Consider the following 14,761-nt stretch of genomic DNA (forward strand, 5'->3'; position numbering starts at 1 on the left):
AAGAGGAGAGACTGGTGTCATTGTAAGACAGGCTGGGCCTCTGAGCTCTCTGTCCCCCAGTGTTTGTCTGTGTGAAATCAAGGACACAAATGGAAATCGTAAACAGGGCACGCTCTCTGTTTTCGGCCATGCATATTGTAGATGCCAGATGTGCTTTCCAATTCCTTTGGTTCATAATCATCATTCAGTCTCAGTCATCATAAAGCCAAAAAAATTCAACTACAGAATTATGATGGCTGATGATGATGGAGATTATATGGAAAAATACTTAAGCCTCTTAGAGAGGCTGTATTTTATCAGTGGAAATCATTTGACTATACATACTTTTAAATAAATGATGAACAGACATGAACTGATCTCTTCATTTATTCATGTTTATGTGCTGAATGTGCATTAAAGACTGCAATCAATCCTCCTTTGGTACCACGTGGCTTCTTTACACAGTAGTTGTGTCATGAAACACTTAATATTTCAGCTCTTCAGTCAAATGCAAAGAACATGGAACTTTTCTCTGTCTGTCCACCATTTTAGTCCTCAGTCAGAGCAGAGAGAGCAACATGTCATAACTGCACCACAGTGCCACACAATGGCCAGGAGAGGAAAAGCATAATGGATTCAGATTAATTAAAGGGGTCATTCCAAAAAGTTTAGCTCATCTCTTGACAACTTGGGAAGCAGGTCGTGTTTTCTCCCTTGTCTGCTGGTTTGGTCAGTATCTCAAAATATTACAAACAATTCTGTCTGAAATTTGCAGGGAAAAAGAATTAGCTGATTAGATTTCGATAATCATCAGGATGTGGCATGTCTACCATTAGACTGTGTTTATGTGCTGCTGGGAAAGTCCAACATGCACGTACCAAGTGCAGACACTAAACAACATAACATTATGCTAGTTTGTTTAAGAATCAAACCCAAACAAACAAACAACAACAAAAAATGCAAGCATTCACTTGTATGGGGGGCTACTTTTCTGAATCGGTGGACTTTTGTGCTCTAACAACTGACTTTAAGATGCAAATCTGCATCTAGTCCATCACATCATTTTCTGAGATGAGTCAATATAAGTCACCTTCAAACACAGTTACTCAACTCTCCTCTGCTGGAAATGGACAGTTTCAAGTCAGAAAAGTATATATAGAGAAACAAAATGCGCACCTGCTAAGAATAAGGGTGCAAGAGACTAAGAATGAACTGGTGAACATTGCTTAGTTCACCACGTGAGCTAAATCCCTTGTAGAAGACATGGAGGTTCTGTGTGTTTGCAGCTTTTTGAGCACTGAGGGGAATCGAGCGTATTGAGGACTGAATGAGAGCTAATTAGCGAAGAGAAAAGAGTGATGCATTGCTGGAGGAGGGGTGGTTTGTACTCGAGGCTGGAGGGAATATGGTCCCACACAGATCCATCACATTGAAATGCAAAGTTGCTTCCTAATGTTGTTATATGATTTTTCAAAGACTAAACCGACACAACATTCATATCATTATATCACACTTTTTTATGGCCTTTATCAGAATAAAGCACATCTGTAGGTGTAAATACAACTTCGAATTCTCCCTGCCGAACCGCATTTTAGAAAATGCAATTTTCGCAGCTGATTTCTTACCGGTTATAGGAATAGACATTTTGGGAAATACTTCACTTTCTTGCCGAGTGTTAGATGATTTATAGTAAACATAAAGCCCCTGCCAGCAGCCAGATAGCTTAGCTTAGCATGAAGACTGGAAACAGTCTGGCTCTAACCAAAGGCAGAGTAATAACTTGTTTGAGTCTCCACTGGTCTCCTGGAAGGCGTTAGTACATCTTGGCCAAAGAAACAGTCTAGTATATTAAGCCGCCACTACACATGCAGTTGGTCATTTTTATACTTTGTTTTTTATGAGTTCGACAAATGGGACATACTGTATTATCTAGTGAGTTTTAGTGGCGCTGGTGGGTGAATTTGTTAACTTTGGACAGAGCTAGGCTAGCAGCTTCATGCTGTTTCCCCTTTTTCCTGTTACTGCTGATTTATATTTTCGAGGTAGAGTCTTAATTTTAGTGAATGCCTCTTATGTGAGACACAGTGTATTTCAGCTACTGTTTCCTACAGCCAAGTCTTTTCTATTATATATCAAATTGACTCAAGTGAGACACATAAATAAGTCAGTGCTCCAGAGATGGTCCTACCTGTCCGTGTAATCACACATGTGGATGCTGTGGGGAGACCGCCAGGATATAGATTGAGTGTCAGTATTGATTGTTGTTATTTGTCTCTTCCCACTTTATTAAAAAAAAAATAAATCCTGTGCACATCTTGTATCAGTATCTGTGAACCCAGAAACTATGAGGAAGGTAGCTAAAAAAAGAACAATAAAAAAAGAAAACACTGTTGATCCCTGCTGTATCAAATGAGTAGGAATATATCTTATTGAGAGGTAAACAATGTAAGCCATATAAAATCTCTCCTGGGCTTTATTCTTATGGTATCAAATTGCCAATATAGTTTCCTCTGGATAGGAATGCCCAGCCTGGTGTTTATGTGTGTGTACAACTGTATTTGATGTGCGTGTTTGTGGGTCTGTGCCTATGTGTGCCTGTGTGTAATAGTGTGTTTATGCATCTTTGTGCTTGTTTGTGAGCCTGTGCCTGACTAGAAAAAAATTACATTCTATAAAATGTCTCTATAAACAGCATGGCACAATAAATCCAAGGCAGAAATATTAAGTGGAACCAATATTTTGCTGGACCCACTCCAGATTCCTAGTAAAACTCACAAGTCAGGATGACCTTAGCATTAAAAAAATATATTTTACAGGGGGAAATAATCCAATTCCCTTCCAATGAAGGCATCACTGACATGAAACTATCTGTGCTGTGCACCTGGGAGAGGTCATTTATACATTCTCTCTTTAAGAAGAGCTCTATTAAATACACCATGCATATCCAAGCAAAAAGGTATTTTGCAAAGTCAAGAAAAAAGGGGTATGGTTAAAAAAAAAAAAAAAAAAAAGCGCTGCAACATGTTGCTGTGTTCTGAGGAGGGAGCCTCCCATATGTGCAGAGAGACTGAGCAGTGAAGCTACAAAGGAAACATGCTCAAGGACACCTGTTTCTTGGAGGGAGCAGTTTGTGAGAAGCACCTCGTCTGAGCAGCGCTGCAGCAGCCACGTGCACATGCAAGGAAGGGCACAAGATCCCTCTGCAGCCGCCAAACTCCACAGAGAGCCGCAATGTGCTTCAGAATGTGATGACATGTTGAAAATTTGATGAAGTCCTAAGATGACACAATGTGACTGTGTACTCAGAAAAGGATAACATAGAATATGAAGCATTTCTTATTATATTTCTTTAAAGCACAACTTGATAATTTATTAATCAAAGAAAACATGCAAAAGAGAATTTATGATACTGCAGACTATTCCCCCAATTAGCCTTACAGCATCAGCATAACGTCTGTGATCCTAGTAGTAGAAACCACAGAGGACCCCCATGTAAATTCATCTGCATGGAAGATCCACCTATCCTGAATCCACTCTGCATTTCTCTTTACAATTATGCTAAGGAATGCACTGAGCCTCTGGCTGTTCAGTACACTTATCTGCCAAAACCCTCTGCAAGCTGCCGTACATTTCTCAAGAAGTTGTCATTATGAATTTGCTTTACTGTTACATTATCTCCTTTAGAAAACTAATTTCATATTAGTGTAATTGCCTGTGGTGGGGTTATGTAGGGCTGTTGTGTTGAAAAAAAATGCTGATGAAGAGGACGGGGGAGAGAAAAAGTCATACTGGCCCTCCCTCCCTATTTCTGTCTCTCAGTCAGATGAGGTCATCAAACACCAACCTGCTTTGTATATTAATGATGCAACAGCCAGGGGTTTTTGGACACCCCGTCTCCAGAGACTGCTTGGCTGGAGGCAGAGGAAGACTTCATCTTGATTTAAGAGGGAGATAACACCCTCGATAGAACTGTGACAAAGGCTAGATAGGCAGCGCGAGAGGAGATAGTGAGGGAGTGTGAACGCCAGCAGAGAGGAGAAGACAGGAGTGGAGCGAGGCAGAGGAGGGACTGCACGGTACACTGTGCCTTTAAAGCACCAAGCCCCTCCCTCCACAGAGGCGAGCAGAACAGCCGAGTGGTGCTGGCAGGAGCCTGAGCCCCACGATAAACTCTGGCATCAGCTTCCCTTCATCCGGCAGTCAGCGAGGACACAGTGAGGGCGCAGGGGCAGAGAGACGGGGACGGAGAAAGGGAAAGAGCACGAGTGACAGAAGGGGGGGAGAGAGAGAGAGAGAGAGATGAAAACAGGCAGATAGACAGAGGGGGAGAGGCTGTCATAGGAATCACACAGCTCCTTTTTCACAGCAGCAGCTCAGCCGCTCTGTCTGCCGCCTCCCGATGCAGGCGAACGCTGACGGGAATGACGGGTGGCGTGTTTTCAGCAGCACAGTCATCTGAGTGATGGTAGCGGCCGCGGCGGCATCGCAGTCCGAAGCAGGAGCTCTCCTCGCCGCTCTGGCTGTTACTCATCTTTCAGCCTCCTCTCTCCCTTCTCAGAGTGCTATCAGGGCCATTCATCGTTCCAATCTCATGCCTCCTGCCTCCTCCTCCTCCTCCTCCTCCACAGCTTCATCCTCCACTTCTACTCCTCCTCTGATGAGCCACAGCCTCAGAGTGAAATAACCCTGCTGATAGAAGCTTCTCTCTCTGTCAAGACAGTAAGTAGGGGAGGGAGGGAGAGAACTGCGTGTGTGTGAGGGAGAGAGTGTGTGTGTGAGACAGAAAGAGAAAGAGAGGAAGAGAGAACAGCAAGCGAGAAGGGAAGATGTTAGTGTGTGCGACAGAGGGACTGCTAAAGAAGCAGAAGGTTGTGTGTAGCTTGAATGATCCTGCTGTGCGTGGACAGTGAGCTCTGGGCATAGCAACAGCAAAGTGATGCACAGGAAAGGTGAGTAGGTGTGTGTTCTGGCGCGCGTGTGTGTGTGTGTGTGTGTGTGTGAAGGTGAGGTGATGCTGCTGCTGAAGCAAGAGATGCGTTTTAACAGCAGCTAAAAATCGTCAATGCAGTTAATTCCTGTCCATCTCTGACAATCTTTAACTCTCATTTCTGTTTCTTTTTATGCTTCCATGAGAAAGGGGGGGGGTGAGACATAAGAGAATAAGTGATTGCTTTCCCTCCCGTCTGTCCAGGTGCCATGTGTGATTGGCCAGCGCACCCTGTGGCAGTGGCATCACCCCGGATTTGGCGAGAAGCTCTCCCCCCTGCTTGTTCTCTGGGGCTCCTCTGGGAAGCTTTCATAGGATTTATCTCGTCCTGCTGGATGGCACAGAGCTCCCTGCCTCTCTGAAAAGAGTCCACAGAGAAAACATACACTACATGGATAAGAAGTTAAATAATTATCCAATCACAGCACAAGGAGGCAGACCGGGTTCCCTTAGCAACAACTGAAGGAGAGAATTATTTTCTTTCTGCTCCCTTGGTTTTTTTTGGGCACACCCCTGTGGACTGCTGTGGGTCAGTGTTTTCTGAGAGGACTTGGATAGCGCTGTTGCATAAGCTAAGCTGCCACCCAAATTCCAGGGGAAGGTGCTCATTCGCCCCCCAGCCCCCTTGTAACTGTGTCTCATCGACACCATGATTTTTTTGTTATCCCTCCACAAATTCTCATCACAAGTCACATGCCGCTGGCTTGGAAATCAATTCATTCTGATCCCACGCCACCTGGAATAAGCCCTGCTTTGGGGGGAGATTGGACGCTCTTGTGAAAAGACCCACACCTGCCTCCCTCCCTTTCATGGACGACACATGAAGGACAACATGAGTAAGTCATCATCTGCAAAGAAAATCTTTTTATTTTTCCCAGAGGAGGAAACGCCAAACTGCACAGAGGAATACCCCCTTTTTTTCCAAACAGGATCTGTCCGTTCTCTCTTTTAAAAGACAGTAGCCCTCACTGAGGGACTATATTTAGAAGGCAAATCTTGTTCCTGCTGGCTAATAATGTAGAACATGATCATTTTGAAAACTGAGCCACTGCTGGGAGTTCTATTTTTCTACGTTGGATAGCTTTCTCTATAAAGGGGTTAATACGAACCCCTTTTCTGCTCTCACTTTTGTATGTTAGCCTGCCATTATGTCACTGTGTTTCACAAGTAAAAAAGCTTGTAGAGGACAAGTGGAAGAGGGAAAAAGTCCCTTCTTTGTATAGACAGGTGTTTTAAATAGCATCTCCTCGGGAACAATTTCAAACATACACACTGACACATGAGATGAGTAGGCTCAACACGATTATGTAAGAGTTTCATACCAGCTTTAGCCCATGTATTTTGCCTCTTCCTTTTCCATGGATTTACAGCGTTTGACTTTTCCCATGTTCATTTTCCCTTCGTTTTTGGAAGTGTCTACCAGAGGGCATGGATGTCAGAGTGTGACCCTGTGCCGAGAGTGCGGGCGAGGCAAGGTGTTTTGGCTGCCCAGGTGCTTTTAAGATGTTGAGGTCTCCCTGCGTGGCCGGGGCCCCTGTTCGGATCAGTAGCACTGAGGCTCCTTGTAGCCAAAGACATGGACCCCGACTCGGCTCCCCCACGCCCTCAGCCTGTTGGCCATTGGCCCCACGTCACCCTGTAAAGGATGTCCCTCAGCAGAGCTCCGGCCCGGGACACCTCTGAGACCCCCAGCCCGAGAGAACGCATCCGCAGCCACATGAAGATGGTGATCAGCCAGCTGGAAGGTATCCTCATAGAGCTCAAGGATGTGGCCAAGGAACTCCGGGAGGTGAGGTTCAAAGTCAGCTAACACATATCAAGCTTTTGGGGGAATTTAGAGAGGAACAGGGGAAAGAAGAGACCGAGGCAGGGGGAGAATGTAGGTGGCAGATGGGTGTGCTTCTCGAGTAGGCTGCATTTAATTAAGTGTAAAATTCCTTCGCAGCGTGGAGATTTTGATTAAGATTTGAAAGTGATGAGATTTTTTTTTTGTTGTTTTTTTTGTTTTTGTTTTTGCAGCAGAGGGATATTGTTGATTACAACCGCAGCGAGGCTTGTCTTCCTTTTCCAATCAAATAATTGCTTATTGTCAATTACAAATGTCCTTCATGTGTTCAGTGGTGTCTTGTGGGAGTACAGTAGATGTCAAGAGCTGTTGAAAAGCAGCGAAGCCAGGCTGAAAGGAAACAGAGGCAGGCTTAGATAAGATACAAGACTTAGCGCCGCAATAGTTATATAACCATTTTGTTAAGGATCAGCTGGATTCCTACTGTATTTTCGCAACTGCCATGGTAACACTGGGAGATTCGCACATGTGTGTGTCTGTGTGTACATTACACAGTTTGAACAAAGATCAACAAAGAGAGATACCTGTGTGCGTGCGTGTGTGCGCATGTGTTCTTACATGCATCTACAAGTGTATAGACTAAACAAAATGTGTGCGTGATGGCTGACAATCAGAGTGCATCTGTCCATGTGTGTGAGTACAAAATGGCCCTCATCATCTCTTTGGGATCGTCCCCCTGCAGTGTCCGTAAAGCCATGAGCTCTTCTTACAAAGCTCCTCCACAGAAACAGATGAAGGCAGACAGAGAGGCAGAGACAAATGAAACCTGAGCAAACAGTTGTGTTTGACCCATCCCACATCCCCCAAGCACATCACATGATTAACCTCCCACCTGCTTCTGATCAGTGATGCAGAGGGACTGTTTGTGTGTGTGTGTGTGTGTGTGTGTGTGTGTGTGTGTGTGTGTGTGTGTGTGTGTGTGTGTGTGTGTGTGTTTCTAAATGTGTTGAAGAAGCGAAATGGTGGATGTTAGCACATGTAATCACCTGAATGAGGAGGAGGCTTTTGAGCAGCCAGGGTGAAGCAGCCATAACTCACTTCATCACCACACGTGAACCTCCCCCCTCCCCACTCCTCCCTGACTCCCAGCTTTGTCCCACTCACCAAGCTCTATTTTATGTACTTGTGCAGTTGGAGGTGCAAGGGCACAGCTCACCTTCTCTCTGGTGAGCAGGAGAAGCCAGTCTGTGCGCGGGAGTGATTGATGATTATGGGACAACTGCAAGTGGAATAATGCTGGCTGGAGCTATTTATAAACAAAAACACGGCCTGTGCCTCTGCCAGCTCCGACGCATATTACCATTCTTATCCCAGACCCCATTAGAGAGGGCTCTGCACAGTGGCTCAAATGTCATTTTTTATTGGGAGAGCACAATCCAACATATTGAAACGGCTAAGGAATCATATTAGCTGCAGTGGCGGGTCATAACGCTGGTATCAATATCCTGCAATTAACTGACCTGCAAGATTGCAGACTGTATCAAAGGGAGATGAAGAAACAGAATCAGTGTAGCGCCATCAGATGCATGGAAGCCTAATGTACCATAAAATCTCTCATTCTTGGCCACATGAAAGGAACAACATAATAGATAACAACTGTCACATAAATAAATGATGAATTGCCGTGTGAATGTAGCGAAATAAATAATGCTGTGAAAGAGCGGTAATGACTGATTATCACCCACAAGGTCTTTGGGGAGCTAGAGATACTGCAGCGCTCTGAGGAGTTCATGCTGTCAAGTTACGTAGCTGGCCAGAAATTACGGAGTTATTGGTCTGTCACTATACTATGTGATGTATATAGTAGGATTGTACACACCTCATACTCCTTAAAGTGATTAAAACTTCTAATTTCAACATAATTACTAGTCACAGTGCAACAGAATCTGCCATATGTCTATTGCCTCAAACGTGCATACATTATTGCAGTGTTCACATTGAACATTTAGTCCATCTACATGAATTAAAATGGGAAGTTTTGGGAGGTGTTCCAGTCAAGCTTTAGCTGTCTTGTCATCATAGCTTTACCCATTAAGGCCATCAGAGTGCAGGGACTAACATGAGGGACTTAAATGAGGATTTACAAAGTTTACCAGTGTTTGATTGGATAGGTATTTCAAGCCCCAATGAAACATTTAACAAGGCTCAAGGGGAATCACATCCAAAAAGTTCAGTGACACAGAAAAGTATTTCAATAAATTTTATAGATTGATTTTCCAAAAGTTGCCTTGGTTTGTGAGAGGTCTAGGAGAAGGTAACTTGAATTAGCATTTCAGATTTGGGATCTTTCAAACATTAGAATGATCGGTCATAATGTAACAAGGGAGTAACTGATATCAACAAGCACCAGTGACCAAATTGATTAAATATTGAAGACAGCAAAAAACATCATGGTATTACAATGAAAATTAAAGGCTGGAAATAACCAGAATTGTCTGTCGATTCTTCCCCAAAGTGACTTGCTTTCCTCAGAAAGGCACAGAAGTCTTGAACAGGAGTCACCCACGGGTCTTACTTTCTTGTCTGCCAGATTTCATCATCCTCATTGTCCCTTCCCTAGAGAACAAGTGCCAACCTTACATCTAAATGCTTGCAACAAAAGGTTCATAATTTTTACCAGAGATTTGGGAAAAAAACAAAACAAGACAAAACATTAAGTGCAGTGCAATTGTTGTAAATGGTGTACATTGCCCCATATGCCAGTGCCAAAGATGAACTGTATGTAAATTTAACGGACAGAGAAATCGGAATCTAAATGGAACTCTGCATTGAAAGTATCATAAAAATTTTATCACTTAAAAATAAGGATTGTTACCTGAGCAGCAAGTCAACACATCCTCACACTTACATGATTCCATAGCCTGATTGTGAATGACTCCAAAAATGACAAAATGATGTCTTCAGCCACTATGAAGAAGGTCCACCTTCGTAGTACTGGACCTTTGTCCTCACATCATTAACAATGTGAAATGTTTGCTTAGGCAACAAAACTGCTGAGTTGGCTTAAAATAAGTATGTTACTGTTCCGTACTGTAACATAAGTACACTATATGATTAAAAATGGGTCAATGCTGACTTTTGTTTTCACAAGAGAAACTAAGAGCGGTCACCTTAGTGAAAGTCCTGTTTGCTGGTTTGTCCCATCCATCCACCCCAACTTCCTCCATGTGCAGACTTGTGCCTTGTGCTACGTTACCTTACTTCCTCCTTTGCTCCAACCTTAATTACTACAGCCACTAGAGGTCGGCACCTAACAAATGTAAATATGGGTCATAGTAAACAAAGTTGACTAATTTCTGGCGAAGACGGGCTCAGCAATGCATGGCATTCAGATCCTGATAAATGAGCAATGATGAATGCTGAATTAAAAAGCAATACCGAGGAAATTTCCATTGAAATATATGAGGCTTGTGCTTTTATCAGTCAGATCAGTTTTATCCATCATAGCACTCTGGTCCCTGACAACATTATTTATTTTATTTTTTTTTCATTTTGGCTCACACGTAGTACAATATATACAGTTCCTACATTTTGGTTGAACATGTGTTAAATCAGCTCGTCTACTGTGGATTCAAATCTACAGACATTTTGCATTTTGCCTTGCTATGTGGTAACCTATCCCCAGGCTATAGGCTGTCTCTTAAACTATGCATTTATTGCATTATACTGAACAAATCTATCAGGACACATAAAGCTGTTTCATTACAGAGATCATTTTAATTGAAGTATATAAAATATCACAGTTGCTTGTCCATGCTACAGGACAGTCTCGGGCAGTAAATCTCCATTACGTATCAAAGATAAATGTAAAACAAGAGCACTCGCAGTTTTTCAAGATTGCTCCCTTCAAAAGCCTATTATAGTCAAATGCATCCTGTCTTACTTGTGAATCCCATTACAGGCTTCATGACAGCTAAAATGAGAAGGATCTAAAGGAAGGACATTGGAAGGTAACATACTGATAAACTGCACCATTTGTAATAATAATACTGCCAGGAGTGGCAACTCTGGAGGAAATAATTCATTTAGGTATCATGTCAACCTTGGACTTAGATGTCTGAGGATAAACAAGGGAAGAAATGGCACCAAACAGAATGCAAAACAACTTCTGAAATGTCTGATGCTCACTAGCTCCTTTTCTGAAACTGAATTTCACTGAAAAAAAGGGCATCTAAGGAAACGCAAATGCAGGAGTGCACTCATGTTGGTTATTAGAGAGATACAGACTGGTAAATTGAAAGAATTTAATGAAGCACTGAAAAAGAAAAAAGGAATTGAGACTGGGGAGAAGAGGCAGTGGCACGGACTGGGGGGATGGGGGTTGGCAGTGAGAAACACATCTTTATATGGAACCAAACAGGAATGATGGACTGTTATTATGTGGATGTAGTTATTATGCAGAGTCGTACCACGAGCAGACGATGCTGCACGTCATGCCGGGCTCAAGACAAATGAACACAGGAAGGCAATCAGGACATGTAGAATTAAAGCTCCAAATGAGAGGAGTGAATATAAGCTGGACAAAGAGAAATTATCAGTAGCAGAGAACAGCATGTCCAGGACACTGGTCTCCATCAGTAAGCCATGTTCATCGCAGTGCTGGAGACTGGCTCACTGCTTCTGCTGAGATACAGGCCCAGAGACAGAGAAGCGAGGCAGCAGGAAAACAGTAGTGTCAGGTGAAAGCTGCATCCTCCAAATGTCAGCTTTTTAGGAATGAAGCCCTGCTTCAGTAATGAGACTGGCCACCATGCAGTTTTAGAGATATAAAATGGATTTTTGAAAGTGTGTCATGAATGCTTTTGATCTAATGAAAATCACCTGGGAGTATCAGCAGCAGGACTATCAGCCTTTCAGGTTTTGCTTGCTTCTAGAACAGTCAACTTTGTGCTCAACAAGCTTAGCCCGCCACTAAATATGCACAAGCACATCTCATTCAACGTTGCAGTGGGCACCATGGCAGACACAGTGGCACAAATGGGGTGGTCTATTCAATTTCTATTCATCACCAAACACCAGATGGGGTGATCCCATTGGCCTCGCTATCAAATCAAGGCAGTTATGCTAAAATAGTTTGTTAAAGAACACTGCTCCGTTAATGATTTGATCAGAAGGGCTTCCGTGGTGCTCTTTCATGTCTGCGGCATACTTATATACTGCATTGTTTGAGCTTGGTATGGAGGGTGAGGTATCCAAACAGCTGGCCCCCAGATCATACAGCCAGCAAGGCAGCCAGCGGCGCCTCCTTATCGAGACTGAAACCAGTTATGACACATCGACGTCTGGAGGTGGGGGGTGGGGTCACGGCCACGCTCCGTGCTGAGGCTGCCGCGCTTGCTCAGCACTGAACCAAATCTGTTCCAAACCCAGAGGCAGCCCAAGGGAAACCAAAACCAAAATCAAAGGGCCATTTTTTTTTCTGCAGGGGCCATATCCTCTCTTCACTCTGTGTTTCCCCCTGCTGATGCTGCTGCTGAGCAGGGCAGGGAGGAGAAAACTGCCTAGCAAGAAACCTTTTAACCATGAGGGGGGACTCCAGTAATCACTATTACTTTCACTCAGGGAGTAGAACAATCTAAAGGCTGCTGGTAGACACACTCTCATTCCATGAAAAAGAAATCCTATTACTGGGGAATATTTTGGGGAACGTTTAAGGGCATGGCAAAGATATTAGAAAATTTGAGGATTCCTGTGGGGAAAATGCATCACTGCAGAGGCACATAATACAATAGACTGGAATATTTTTAAATTATTGTAAGTAATTATGCAACCCCAATTCCAAAAAAAGTTGAGATGGTGTGCAAAAGAAAAACAGAATGCAGTCATTTGCAAACAGACTGTGTTTGCTGACAGTGGTTTTACAGAGTGTTCCTAAGGTCATGTAGTAATAATCTTTGTACAATCATGTGTTCACAACCTCGCTCCATCCTTGCTTGTGAACGACTGAGCCTTTCTAGGATGCCTCTTTCATACCCAATCATGATACTATCAGCTGTTACCAATCAACCTGTTTACCTGTAGAATGTTCCAAACAGGTGTTTTTGGAGCATTCCATAGCTGTCCCAGTCTTTCTTGCTCCTGTCCCAACTTCTTTGAAACATGCTGCTCACAGCAGACTCAGAATAAACATATATTTACAAAAATCAATTATGTTGATGAGGTTAAATACATTGTCTTTGAATTGAGTATATGACAAAAAGAATTACGCAGCATCCCAACAATATTTGGAAACAGGGTTGTAGTAAGTATTTACAAATTTCTGATTTACCTGCAATTAATTTTTCTTTCGTAACATCTTTACATCAAATTAATATATATCTTTATAGCCACAGACTTCAGAAAATATAGGGAAAACAACTATATTTCTCTCGTGCTTCTACTGAGCATGTGCCAACATGCTGAAGTAATTACATTGTAAATAAAAACCCAGTTTAATCCAGCCATTAATGATGACTTGATATGGCTGAATATCAAATCATCCTGGCAGGAGATTGTGGTTCTTTCTGTTTGTCCAAATGAATACGTACAATCAGAAATTACAATCAGTCACAAAGCTGTGTCCTGCTGGATCATTTCCCACATTGCAACCATTTTATTTTGACTTGGCCGCCAGTGTTGTGGGTTTACTGCCCAGTTGACCACAGCCCCCTGATCTCCATTGAGGGTGACCCAGCCTGTTCTCCACCAGAGAATCCATTCACTACAGATTAAGGCGGGGTTTAGCCCAGTCTGCAACCTGTGAACAGGCCAACCAGCTGTCCTTGCGGGGCAACAACACTCAGCAGGCAGCACCGGATGCTTAACCACTCACAGAGGAAAGTACCCTTCAACCTGACATACCTGGGCCAAAGGGTTTCTTCTCATTAAAAGCCATTTGGAAGAAATGACAAGTACCCGCCTGCTGTGTCTGTCAATTTGTTCCTCCTTGTCTGACCTCTTTTGTGTGTGGAAATTAAATTCCTAAATTAAACTTGGTGACGTGCCTCCAGCAGAGTTCTATTAGCTCAGGAAAACAACAAGAGCAAGGTACCTCAAGCCTTATCTATTCTTCGCTGAACACAAAACACTCTGCCATCTCCACACCTGTAATGCTGCCTTGAGCTGAGCTTCACATAAATTTGTCCATTCTTGGAATGAATCAGAGGCTCAATTATTCTCAGGACTGATGAAATACCATTTCAGGATTTGAAGTAAAATGTCAGATTGCCTCACGGTTGAACTGATTTTAAATAGATTCTGACCTGGCCACAGTCCATGCTCATGCATGCTAGCACATAGTCTCTTGTTGTGCATTTAGCTGATGCTTTTACTAAGACCAGCTTGCAATGGTAGGGTTATCAGGATAATTTTGCTAAATCTGATTACTGAGGACTGAAAGCAAAGTAGAGTCAAAAATGGGAGGGAGTAGTGGTAAACAACAGGTTAAGACTTAAGCGACATCTAACCTTGACAGCTGTGGAGAGAATAAAACTGCACCACGCAAAGCATTCCCCTGAGCCTCTTTTACCTAGCTCTGCTGTGAAGCTCGAGCTTCTTTAGGATGCAGGCCCAGCATATTGACTAGCCCATCATGCCTGTAAAACCCATTGGATTAGCTGGCCCTTTGAGCTCTGCCTCCCTCAGCGAACCCTGCACTCAGCATAGACTGTAATGAGGGCTTTAGGTTAGACCTCTGCTGAGGTAAACACTCCAAAAATTGTGCTCGTCTTGCTCATTGATTTATATCAACTAACACGCTTACTGTGGGCCAGTTTCAGATAAAGTAGGGAAATATTTTTACCATGCATATTTGTACTTTGTGATTCAGCCATGAAACCCTTTTGCTTGTCCTTAGGCAAGGATAGAGCTGAATAGGATGAAAAAGGGAGTTAAAGGCAGAGCAAAGAAAGACAGAGAATGTGTGAAAGAGACAGAGAGAGAGAGGGAGAGAGATGAAGGGTGGATGGAGA

At 43.2% G+C, this 14,761-nt stretch overlaps 1 protein-coding gene across 2 annotated transcripts in view; it reads left to right on the forward strand.

Moving 5' to 3' along the window:
- The first annotated feature begins 4,113 nt into the window (after positions 1-4,113).
- insyn1 (inhibitory synaptic factor 1) overlaps positions 4,114-14,761 on the forward strand; it is a 48,939-nt gene continuing 38,291 nt past the window's right edge. Inside the window, exons 1-2 of one of the 2 annotated variants that reach the window (XM_070972829.1) lie at positions 4,114-4,698; positions 5,171-6,755. In XM_070972829.1, the coding sequence (XP_070828930.1) occupies positions 6,612-6,755 (144 nt within the window). In that variant the 5' untranslated portion in view covers positions 4,114-4,698; positions 5,171-6,611. Of the gene's footprint in view, positions 4,929-5,170; positions 6,756-14,761 lie in introns of both variants that reach the window. The other variant, XM_070972911.1, reaches the window with a different exon arrangement.

The sequence above is a fragment of the Chaetodon trifascialis genome, chromosome 1, assembly GCF_039877785.1.
Source record: "Chaetodon trifascialis isolate fChaTrf1 chromosome 1, fChaTrf1.hap1, whole genome shotgun sequence".
Classification (NCBI taxonomy): Eukaryota; Metazoa; Chordata; class Actinopteri; order Chaetodontiformes; family Chaetodontidae; genus Chaetodon; species Chaetodon trifascialis.